The 12,827-nt window shown below is 45.2% G+C and overlaps 1 protein-coding gene across 3 annotated transcripts in view; it reads right to left on the bottom strand.

Moving 5' to 3' along the window:
- Positions 1–356: 356 nt before the first annotated feature.
- CCN4 (cellular communication network factor 4) overlaps positions 357–12,827 on the bottom strand; it is a 41,468-nt gene continuing 28,997 nt past the window's right edge. The window contains exons 3-5 of one of the 3 annotated variants that reach the window (XM_024250762.3): positions 11,172–11,432; positions 6,368–6,561; positions 357–4,526 (exon numbers count right to left, since the gene is read on the bottom strand). In XM_024250762.3, coding sequence (XP_024106530.3) covers positions 4,227–4,526; positions 6,368–6,561; positions 11,172–11,432 — 755 coding nt within the window. In that variant the 3' untranslated portion in view covers positions 357–4,226. The remainder of the gene's footprint in view (positions 4,527–6,367; positions 6,562–11,171; positions 11,433–12,827) is intronic. The other 2 variants (XM_024250763.3, XM_024250764.3) reach the window with 2 other exon arrangements.

Raw genomic sequence — 12,827 nt, 5'->3', positions numbered from 1 at the left:
CTGAGCTAGGCTCAGAGGATGCAGTTACAGTCCCCGACCTCACGGTACTCAGTCTCATTGGGGATGTAGAAAGACACTGAATATGTGAGTAAGTGAATGAATGAATGCCAAAAATTTCATTTTATATTTACATGAGGTGTCTTCCAGCCTGGATACATTGGCAGCCCTTGTCTTCTCTGAGTTCTAAAATTTGTGTTTCTAAGCCCATTTCCAAAGTATTTTAGCCATTTTAATTTCAGTATATAAAGTATCTGGGACCTCGTTTCCACCATCTGCACATTTATTGAACATGCTCAATGCTCCATCATTGTCTCATAACAACTGCCTGTACAAGAAAAGCCACCAAATCCGGTACGTGACTTTGCTGATGGTTTATTACCTTAAGGAAGAGCCTTACACATAGAAATTGAGCAATGAAAACCCTTCACATTGAGCAAACACGTTCCACGCTATACAGATCACGAGAAAAATGAGGACTGTTGTGAAACATGACAGATTGCCCAAGTGTTATTTTTCCTCTATTGGAATATTCTAAGACGTTTCCTCATGTGTAGTTTTTCAGTCACAAAAATGGCAGTAGGAATATTTAAATATTAAATCACAGTTTGAAAATAGATATATACATACATATATATACTCACACAGAGATACATAGTTGACTGTTATGATTCCCAGATATGCAGGGCTATCATTGTGGCTGCTTTGGATCAAGACAAGTTTGTAAAAAGCAGCGACATAGTTCAACGTAATAGGAGCTAGATTACTTCCCTGTAATTGCTATGGACACACAGTACAAGGCTAGTGAGATTATAGACAATCATGTCATTTGAATCTACTATCTTTGATAATTCTGAATCATTTTCAAAGTTAAAATTGCAACTATTGTCAGTAAAGCTCCTCTTATAAAGGTCATGCCTTTTGATTTGGGGGACAGAATAACTAGGCGTAGCACAAGAAGAGATGGCTCAGGTATCAGACTATCCTGGGTTTCCAGTCTTGGTCTGCTGTTCACTAGCTGGTAAAACTTTGAGTACACGATTAAACTTCTGTGAGACTCAGATGATAATGCCATATTCTGTAGGTTTGCTGTGAGGATTAAATGAGATATGGCAGGAAAGCACCTTCCACAAGGCTTGGTGTATGCTAAGCTTTCATCAAATGCTTATGATAAGGTTTAGCAAGATTTAACTTGGTGAATTCCGGTCTCCCTCCCTTTTGCACACCTAAGCACACCTGAGTAATTCACTCTAAGTATGAATGTAAATTTCCTCAGCAAAGGTTAACTAACCCTTAGGGTACCTTTCCTTTGTCTCAGAACATATAGTTAACAAGGGACCACAGAGGTGATGATCTATTTGGTCTGTTTGAAGCCCCTTGTAGATGTGATTCTCCAATAGGAGTCATTCACGTCTTTTCTAGAGGCCTCCGCAAGAGCAGGGGCTGGTAGAATAAGCTGCTGTTTGAGCTCTAACTTTTTGGGGGCTGACTTCTCTTTTCCATTTATAAAATAGTGAAGAGATGCATACTCAAAATTGCTGTAACAATTAAATAAGATAATGAACGACTTAGCATAGTGCTTGGCACCAAGTAAACAATCAGTGGAGATTTTTTCCATTATATTTATTATTCTTAATTTTTATTGAATCAGGCCACACCATTGCAGGGAAATTCTGACTTAGAAAGAGCTTCATTACATTGGATCCAAATTTCCTTCTCCATGGCTTCAACCCATGAAGCCCTCCGGGCTCTGCATAAGATAGTTCCATTTCTCAAAACCAATGGCGACTGTGTTATTCTGACCACCTTCCTCCACCCATTGCCAGAATAATCCCTAGTTTCTCCAACCAGACTTCCTATGATCTTTGAAAGCTAAGTTCAGTTTCCCAAATTGAGATGCAAATTCAGTAAGAACCTAGCTCTTGGGTTTCCACTGAATTTCAAATGGAGTGAGCTGTTATCCAGCCTTGTAATTTGTAGATGGCAGGTGTTTTCACTCTCAGAAAATCTAACATGATTCACACTGACTTACAGAAGAGATCATTCATGGAGTGAATTCTCTTTATACAAGAATTCTTGCATATGCATACACAAATATATGTATACATACATATGCATTTCTTTAAAATATTAAATGTCTCTTTTGCTAAGGCACTTAATATAAAATTTTGACTGTTAAAATTCTATTTTCATGTAGCTTTGGAAGAAGAGAGCTTCAAATAAAAGTAGGAACACATGCACAACTTCCTGTATTCATCAAGTATTTAATGAGCACCACTGTATACCTTGCACTGGACTAGGTTTTGGGGAGGTCACAGTAAGGAGGATGTATTCCCAGTCCTTTTCCTGTTTAGGAATCTCTCTGCACACTGCACAGAATTCCCTGTGAATAACTACACAACATTCAATATGCAGCATTGGGTAAACAGAATCATCTTTTAAATGTGTGATGAGAGTTGGTTCTGATGGGAAAGAGGGGATAAGCTATAGGGAATTCTTGGATTTTTGTGTGTCCCATGTATTTTGGATGCTTAAGTACCTAAATTATCAGAAAATCAGATATTCTTGTCTTTTGAAAAGGAGCTAGAAAGACTATAAGAGGGAAAAATGACATTGAAAAATCAAGCCACTTATTGCAATGTTTTCCTATTCTGACACATTTGGAAGCTCTAAAAACGGGGAAAATATGGGTTATAAAGACAGTCCAATTTCGATCTGAATCCTAACTTTCCCACTCACCAGCTGGGTGACTCTGGTCAAGTTTTCTCACCTCTATGAGCTTCCGTTTCACATTTGTAAGAACAGAAATAATAATGGGAACTTCTCAACATCGTTGTGAAGATTCAGTGAGCTAATATATGCAAAGCACTGAGAGCAATGTCTGGCACAGAAAAGGCCCTAAATAAAAGAATTCTAACAGTAAATATTATATTTTACTAATACAATAAATAATAGCCTGATATTCATTAACAATAACCTTTTCCTTTTAGCTTCAACCTCTTCAGCTTTAAACCTTTGTTAAGTCTATTTCTGTTTCTAAACAACTGGTAAACCTCCATCTTCCTACCAGAAAACTGGCCATTTGGTCAGCAGAACCAAAGGCTGTGAAATGAGTCTCTGCAATAGATGTGTCCTGAGCAGGGGGGCCCCTGGAGTCCCACAGCCTCCAGCTCTAGAGGTCACCCCAGGCTGCTACCAAGTAGACCCACTTCTTGGTTTGACCCACACCCCTATCTGAACCTGTCTTGGTCATTTCAGTGGGTCTGACATGGTCTGCAGCTGGATGTCTCAAGGCTCTGTAAGAGTAGAGGAATGTTCCAGGGCACCACTCTCAGGGGCCAGACAGGCTAATCCAGAGGCCTTACCAATTCCTGTGAACCCCAAGCAGGACAAGGGAGAAGATTCAAGGAAGAGCCTGGCCAACTGCCCAAGGCCCTGCCAGTCAGCAGCTGATTCAGTGTGAGAGTCAATTGGTCCTTCTGAAATGGGCTGACCTTTCCCTGTCTCTGGAGTGTTAACTGGGGGCTTTTCCCATCAATAAGAATGTTTATCAAATTTTATTTCTCACTGGGATAAACCTAATCTGTACCCTTCACAGTGCAGGGGTGAAGAGAAACTTAACCTCAACAATGCCCAGGTTAATGGATACAACTTTCCATTAAAAATCAAAATCAAGCAACTATTCACCTCACTTGGCAAATATTTGATGACCTTGGGGTGCACACATATTTGGAATCAGTATAGTTTTGGTGTGCTGATGTCAGAATTACCCATTACAGTACCTCTTGGCAGGCTCCAAATAATAGATTATTCTATTGTTCCAAATTCCATCTATTCATCTGAATGGACCCAAAGAGTCTTGTGGTTTGTCATCTGAAGAAGAAATTAGTGATATTAGAAGTCTACCTGATTCCATTTCTTGGGATTTAGGCAAGATCCAGCAGGACTTCTAGTGACTTGGAAAGGCTGGATCAGGCTTGGGTGTAGTCCAGAACAGCTAGAGACAGGCATTTTTCTTTAGAGTAGATGCTGAATGATGTCAAGGAGAAAACTCATAGTATGGGCCTGAGCAGCACCGTCAGGAGTCATTTGAGTGGTTAGAGACAGAAAAGGAGGCCAAGGGTCCAGATCAGGGTAACTAAGGCTCATTGGTGAAAAGTTATTGGCCATAAGGGCTGACTGCTTTGCAGGCATTGGGTCAGTCCCCAAGACCCAAGATCTGTGCCTGCCTAGTTGGCAATTTCTGAGAAGTCAGGGTAAGATTCCAAGTCAGCAAAGATGTCATTGGGATTCCTACAGCTCAGGTTACAGAAGCAGGCATTAATCCATAGGACCTGGCGGGAGAAACCAAGCCCATCAGGACACTGGAAGGACACACTGATGGTCTTAGACTTGTAGGGGATGCAGCACCTGTTGTCCATGCAAACTCCACAGTACTTGGGTTGATAGGAGCGTGTGCTGACGCAGCCCGCAAGGGTGAAGTTCATGGATGCCTCTGGCTGGTACACAGCCAGACACTTCTTCCCTGCCTGAAGGAAAGGAAAGGAAATTTCAGTGGGGGTGCTCAGAGAATGGACAACCACCTTCTTCCCCTGAGCTCCCAGTTTTTCCCTTCTCACTATGTGGGAGCATTCCACCTTACTTTCAGCTTCACAGCATCCTCAAGCAAGGAGGGGCAACAGCAAACACGGTGAGATCCAGCATACCGCACAGGGGTAAATGGAGGACCACAGAGGAAAATGTTTTGTTTGGGTTGTATCTCACAGCCTGCAGTTTCTCTTTTGTCCTGCATTTTTGTCTTGCCTATGGCCAGTCGTTCATCATGGTTTCACCAACATGGGGAGCCTATGTAGCTCCTTCATCCAAGCAAGTTCCCCTGGCTAGCTAGTGGCAGAACTAGCATCGGGACTCCACGCTCAGGGGACACGCTTTGCCCTAACCTCCCCGCCTGCCTTTGCTTCTCGTGGCCTTTCACACGTACCTTTAATATTCAATGGATTCAAATGGATTGACATTATTTAAAGGTAACGCTACCTTCCACTGGGCTATGGGTCACTTGAGATTTGCTGTTCTTTCTGTGTCTCTGTGGTATAATTCCGTGCCTAGTACGGAGTAGGCACTTACTAAACCCATTGGATTGAGGGTTCTCAGGGTCTACTGTGTAAACAGTATGCTAGATCTAGGCTGTATGGCGGCATGAAGCTTGCCCAATTTGGGAAACCCTCTGAGGGCACATAATTCTGGAAAAAAATTGGTTGGAAATCAAAATTGGTTTGGACTTGCATTATGTGGTCCGGTAATTGTAGAGCCGTCTCACTCAGCTTAGGACCTTTGTTTACTGTCATTCTTCTGCAGCTGGTACCTTTTCCATGTACGTTTTCAGTTAAGAGATGTCTGTGGAATGCTTACTGTATACTAAGTGCAGAAAATACAAAAGCTAGTATTACAGGGAAAAATAATCAGAGAGGAAGAAGAAGAAAGAAGAGGAGAAGAAGGAGAAGGAAGAAGAAAAATGGATCCAGTTGATCAATATATAGATGACTGGAGAAGGTGTCTAGGGGATGAGGAGTGACGTTGGATGTCTGAAGAGGATCACAGGAAGCTGTGCTGTCTTTTCTACATGGGAGGCAAACCTGTCCTCAACATCCCTGAGAAACCATCAGCATTCCAAAAATGGAATAACTGTTGAATTTTTTGTTTTACTTTGTTTTTCGTGTGACAAAAGGCTGACCACTCTAAGGCATGATTGAGGGGGACTTGAATTAGATAAATCAGATCCACTTTTAACTCTGAGACCGGGGCTCAAGCTAATGAGTGGCCCAATTTTCTTTGATGTTTATTTTAATTATCTTGGATTCTTAAAGCTGAAAGGGATTTCAGAGATCAACTCCAATATGTTAATGGTGAGGGAATGGGGGCTCAGTGATGAGCAGAGATTGGCCACAGGCACGTGCAATTAATGCAAGTAGACATTTGACTCTAGGGGTCCTGAGCCTCATTTAGTGCTCTCTGTACACCCAGTGTGGCTGCTGTGTGTGGGTGGGCTGGCACAGGAGTGAAGGGAGGATGGAAATTGGTAAGGATCCCTCAGAATCATTATAGAGGACCACTCCTGAGGGTCCCTGAGGTTTCTCCGGAGTGATCCTGATTCTAATAATATGATACCTACCAAAGCTTCCATTGACTGAAATTCACAATGCACCAATCTGGTGACCTGCATTATCTGAAATAGCTGTTACACCAGACCTACCAGGTGAGCTTAACTATTCCCACTTTACAAATGCTCCCCACGAGGAAGTTCAGGAGCCAGGCTCAAACCCAGGTTTCTCTGCTTGTGAAGTCTAGACGTCCACCCCTGCTCTGGACCCACCTTAATGAGTGTACGGATGTCCACATCGCATGGCCGCAGGTTGCAGAGGCGGCTCTCTTGCTCAGGCCAGCACTGGGCGTTAACATTGGAGATCCGAGTGGAGACCCCCAGGCCACAGCTGGTGGAACAAGGGCTCCAGGGGCTTGTGTAGGCTATGCAGTTCCTGTGCCACGGCTCCACCTCACCCACAGCATCTGTGTGTGGGGACCAGAACCCACATGAATCTACAGCTCCCACCAGCCCCAACCCTCACCTTCATCACACTAAGGTCTGCGGTCCCCAGAACTCACGAGAACAGAGAAATTGGCTGTCCCTCCCCACAGGACAGCAAGTTGGCTTCTAACCAGCAAAGGTACCCAGGGAGTGGAGGACATGTTCTGAGCTCCTTGTATGTTTCTGATCAAAAGAGGCAGTGCGGAAGCATGGGAGGAAACCCATCTTTACAGACAGGTGGACCCAAGTTCAAATTCTGCTCTGCCATCTACAAGCTGTGTGATCTTAGATAACCCACCCTGGGCCTGTCTCCCTGTTAGAAAAATAACAGCTGCCTGTGGGGCTGGCAATACAATCCTAGGGCCTAGATTTTTACTGAGTATGCATCAAGCATCTTGCTGGGTGCTGGGAATAGGACTTTTTTTTTTTTTTTGAGACAGAGTTTCACTCTTGTTGCCCAGGCTGGAGTGCAGTGGTGCAATCTCAGCTCACTGCAACCTCTACCTCCTGGGTTTTAAGCTATTCTCCTGCCTCAGCCTCCCAAGTAGCTGAGATTACAGGCATGGGCCACCATGCCTGGCTAATTTTGTATTTTTAGTAGAGACGAGGTTTCACCATGTTGCTCAGGCTGGTCTCAAACTCCTGACCTCAGGTGATCCACCCACCTCAGCCTGCCAAAGTGTTGGGATTACAGGCATAAGCCACCGTGCCTGACCAGGAATAAGAGTTTTAAAAGACATTCTCCTGCCTCTGCAGAGAGAAAGTTTATTTGGGGGAAGTTCGAAGGCAAGTAGCTACATCCCAGAACCTAACATTTTGTCGCAGTGATGCCGAGGGCATAGTGGGTAAGAGGGCATACAGGCTTCTTTGGGAGGCCAAAGCAGGTGGATCACTTGAGGTCAGGAGTTTGAGACTAGCCTGGCCAACATGTTGAAACCCCACTTCTACTAAAAAATACACAAATTAGCCAAGCGTGGTGGCATGTGCTGTAATCCCAGCTACTTAGGAGGTTCAGTCACAAGAACTGCTTGATCTGGGAGGCAGAGGTTGCAGTGAGCCGAGATCACGCCCCTGCACTCCAGCCTGGTCTAAAAAGCAAGACTCTGTCTCAAAAAAAAAAAAAAAAAAAAAAAAGGACATACAAGCTTCAGAGTCAAATCACCAGGGTTCAACTGGCAGCACTGCTACTTGCTGGCTATGTGACTTCCAATAAGCTAGCTCACACCTCCTTGCCTCAGGATCCCCACCTGCAGATGGGGTTGGCTATCACATCTCTTTCCAGTGCTGTGATAGAAAAGATGACTTCACACCTATGAAAGCACCCAAGCTGTCCCCGGCCTTCAGTAAGCTAAAGCCCTTAGTTAATGTGAGTCTGTGTGGTCATTTGACTGTCAGCCAACTCAACTACCCACTCTTGGATGGTCCTATTGATGCATGTATCTCCCGCATCTAGAAGATAGTAGGTGCTCTCTAACTATCTGAAAAACGGAAAATGGTAGTGAGCTCGAGACCAAAGCAAGTTAAAAGCTGTTAAGACAGAACTGCCCACAGAAAGATGGAACAAGATGCAGTGGAGAGGAGGCCTATCCCATCCAAATGCACATGAGCATGAGGAGAGGAGGGAACAGGCAGACAGGGAAGGGATGGAAAGACAGAAGCTCAGAGAGAAGAGAAAGAAAGAAGGAGAGGAGGACAGAGAAAAAGAGTGTGTGGGTGTGAGAGAGAGAAAGAAACAGGGGGAAGGTAATAAAAGTAATAAAAAGAATGAGGGGAGGGAAAGAGAGGGGAAAAGATAAACAGAAAAGAAGAGAAATCTAACTAGGATTAGAAAGAGAAAGAGGAAAGGTAAGTCAGTTCCTCTAAGCTTATAGGTGTGCAGGGAACATTGATGAATGAATTCAGGAATCACTGAGTGAGAGAAGGAGACACCTGAAACAGGAGGCATCCAAGGACAGGAGGGGCAGGGCTGACAGGAGCTGGAGCTGCAAGCATCTTGGGAGGTGATGGGTAGGGAATTGCCCAGGAGGATAAAGAGGCTTTGGTTTTTGGGTCGCCTCGGCTAGGCAGGGGCTCCGCTTGTGCTCGGTCAGAACGGGGTCACTGGGCCACACACAATGGCAGACAGCTTCTGCCTCCCTGCTCCCCTGTGACCCTTGTGTGGCCCTGCTGGGGAGGTGGTGGTGGGACAGCTGCCTTGCTGCCCTGGGGCTGCTGGGGACAAAGCTTTCCTCAACGCCTCCTCCTATCCTCACAGGACTGCTTCTTTTTAGCAATTTTCTCTCCTAGGGTGCATTTGGCAGTGTCTGGAGGTGATTTTAGTTGTCACATCTCTGAGGGAGAGGATGTTTCTGGCATCTAGTGGGTAGAGGCTAGGGATTAGATTGCTGGGATTTAGTAGCCATGCATTAGATTGCTACTAAACATCCTCCAATGCACATGACAACCCCACCACAAAGCATTCTTTCATCCAAGATGTTGACAGTGCCGAGCTTCAGAAATCCTGCCCCACACCGTCCCTGAGCAATCTTCAGTATATATAATTTTTTTAAAAAAAACTACCAATACTCTTAGAACTCCCACTCTATTGCCATTTTTCCACTGCTCTCTACTGGTTGCCTCATAAGCACTTTCCTCTAGAAATGTCCTCATCTGCTGCCTGCCATGGCATCAGATGCTCCTGGTTTTCTTCATACATCCCAACCCTCCTCTCTGTTTCCCCATGCCTCCTCTTATTCTGCTCACCCTTCACAGGTCAGCATTCCCAGACCTCTGCCTCAGACCCCCTCTGTCTCACTGTGGATGTTACCCTCAGGCCATCCTAGCCATCACCACCAGCAGATCCAAGCAGATGACTTCAGAGCTCTCCTATTTCGTCTCCTTCCTCCCCATAAAGAGAAACTGGAAGCTCCTCTTAAGATCCCATGGGCAGGGCACTCTGCCTTAAACTCAGTCTGTTTCAAACAAAGTAGGTCTCCCTTGGCCCAAATGTGCTCCTTCTCTTGTATTTGATCCTAGGCAATGGCAAGCCCTGGGAGTCAGCCTCTGTCCCTCTTTCTTCTTCACTCCATGCATTAGATTGACATTAAGACCTTCAGTCTTACTCAAGCAATGCCTCTTGTGTCTGTTCCTTCTTTGCCTCTATTCCCACTGCCCTAGTTCAGATCCTCATTAGCCCATCCATCTATCCACCCACACACCCATTCATCCATCCATCCACCCTCCATCCATCCATCCATTAATTGATCCATCCATCATTCACCTATTTGTCCATCATCTATCCATCCAATCATCCATTTATTTATACATCTATCTACCTATTCATCCATCCATCCATTAAATTCATCCATTCATCCATCCATCCATCCATTCATCCATCCATCTGTCCCCTCATCTACTTATTTGTACATCATCCATCCATCCATCCATCCATCCTCCATTCATCCATTAATTGATCCATCCATCATTCACCCATTTGTCCATCATCTGTCCATCCAATCATCCAATTTTTTATACATCCGTCTATTCATCCATCTGTCCATTTATCTATTCATCCATCTGTCCATTTATCAATTCATCCATCCATCCATTCATCCATACATCTGTCCACTCATCTAGTTATTTGTACATATATCCATCCATCCATCCATCCATCCATCCATCCATCCATCCATCTATTCATACATTCATCTATCTATTCATCTATCCACCCATCTACCCACCCATCTATCTATTTATACACCTATCCATCAATTCATCTATCCACTCATCAATCCACCCATCTATTCATACATCCACCTATTTATCCATCCATCTATTAATCCACCCATTCATTCATCATCCATCCATTCATCCATCCGTCATCCACCTATTCATCCATCATCTATCCATCCACTCATCCCTCTATTTATACATTCATCTATCTATTTATCCATCCATCTCTTCACCAATCCATCCATCCATCCATCCACCCACCTATCTATCTATTCATCCATCTATTTATCTATTCATTCATCCATCTACTCACCCATCAGTATGACAAACATTAATTGGATACCTGCTAAGTGTATGGCACTGGGCTAGATTCCAGTAAGCAGCAGTGAAACAATTGGGCCTGTCCCCACCCTTCTTTTCCAGGGCTTCCTCTTATCTGGTTTACCTGGCTGAAATCTCACCTGCCCACTCATCGCCATAGCAAGGGGGAAGCCCCAAGTCATCACGAAGCTTCTACTAGACCCATCTCCTCTTGCTCATACCTCCTCTCCTCAGGTACCCACATACCTACCCTTCTTCCACCACCCATCCCTAACTCTTTAGTAGGATAATAATGGATTGCACTTTTAGGGCTTTTTTCTTTGCAAAGCACTCCTCATTTTATGCTGGGAGGATCCCACAGCACAGACTAGATAGATAGGATTATTTCTGTTTTACAGTTGGGGAAATAGGGTCTCAGGGGAGGTACGACTTTCTCAAGGTCACAAAGCTAGTAGGTAGTGGACTGGGGAATGAGTCACTCTATGGTGGTCAGAGCTCCAGGAGGGTCCACAACCCATTTGTAGGGTCCCAACCCCAGCCCACTTGGGCCCACACCCACCGAAGGCTCCTGTGTCACGGGGTGCGGTCTTGCGTGGCCTCTTGGCGTCTTCCTCACACACCCACTGCTCACAGCAGCGGCCAGGTATGCTCACGCGCCGCGGGTGGGGGCACCAGAGACGCGGGGGGCGCACTCGGAGGCACAGTGGTGTGCAGCCCACCGCACCGTCGATGCACGTGCAGTTGTACTTGCAGTTAGGCTGGAAGGACTGGCCGTTGCTGTAGCGCACCCCGTCCAGGACGCAGCCCACACCGACCACCTCTGCAAACACAGGCGGCGGGTCAGGCCCAGTGGCCTTGGTGCCCCTGGCTGGCCCAGCTGCCTTTATAGGGGCTCCATGTGGACCACACCCCAATCCCGGGGATGGCTCCCAGCATGGAGGAGGAACAGAGGCACAAAGGCAAAGGCAGGGAGGTGTGAGAGCGCACAGGGCAGGGCTGAGTGTTTGGTGGGACTTCAGCAAAGGGAGTGCAGGAGTTTCTTTATAGCTTCAGCCAGCACCCAGGGAGTGGAGGGATGCAGCATCCCAAGGGACGACTTGGCTGGCTTGCTCTCTGCAGGGTCCCCAGCACCAGGCACAAAGCCTGGTACTGACAAAGACCTGCCGTTAGGGCTCATGGTTCTGAAGGTGACGGACTTGTAAAAAAAGCTAGAACACTTCGAAACACATGTTCCATTCATTCCATACACATTCATGGAGCCTTCTAGGTGCTGGGGACTCAATAGTGAACAAAACAGACAAAAGACATGCCCTCAAAGAGCTTATGCTGTGGAAAGGTCATATGGAATGTTGGCAGTTACAAGTGTCTGGGAGAAAAGTGGAGCAGGGAGGGGGAGTTGGGAGGGGGGAGACAGTTGCAAATTTATTAATAACCCTTTCCCTGTTTAGAAAAAAAAAGTTCAGCTAGCTGCCAGAGCTCATTTAATTTTACATAAACACACTTTTTGAGGTTGAAGCAAATCTGACTGATTTTCCATGTAAAACTAAAATATAAAAACTGTTTCTTGGAGTTCTTTCTAAACAGAACTAACATCAGAATTGTCTGAATCATCAGAATAATCTATTTCAGAAAAATCAGATTCGTCAAGTGAATCCCAGCCAACTGTTGAAGAACAATTACGCATAGGAATGCTGGGTTTTCTAGGATTTGACATTTTCACTGATCGAGAATTACTATATTTTGTAAATGGAAATACCACTACTAAAAAAACACAATGCTGTAAATAGAATGATATCTTTTGTTTTTCAAAGTTGGTATTCTAGAATGATGTGAATAGAATAATAAAAGTGAGATATTTTGTGGCAAAGTTATTTTGGGGTAAATGCTGCAGCCTGTAGTGCTGCTGGTGAGTATTCTCAGCGCAAACGGGAATAGGGTTAAATCAGGTGGATGGGGAAGGCCTCACTGGGTGACGATGCTCAGCAAAGCCTGAAGGGAGTGAGGAAGGAAGCCAGCCCAGGGGTTGGGGGAGGAGCTTTCCAGGTAGGGAGGGGCCCACTTAAGTAAAAAGACCACAGGTGGGAGCAAGCCTGGGCTGCAGGAGAGGTCTGAGGAGGGGAGACAAGAAGGAAAAGGGAAGGAGAGGAGGTCAGAGAAGGCTTCCTTGTAGAGCAAGTGCAAAGCTGTTAGAGCTTAGCACATAGTAGGTGCTCAG

Source organism: Pongo abelii, chromosome 7 (assembly GCF_028885655.2).
Source record: "Pongo abelii isolate AG06213 chromosome 7, NHGRI_mPonAbe1-v2.0_pri, whole genome shotgun sequence".
NCBI lineage: Eukaryota > Metazoa > Chordata > Mammalia > Primates > Hominidae > Pongo > Pongo abelii.
This window is presented reverse-complemented; position numbering and strand designations above follow the sequence as displayed.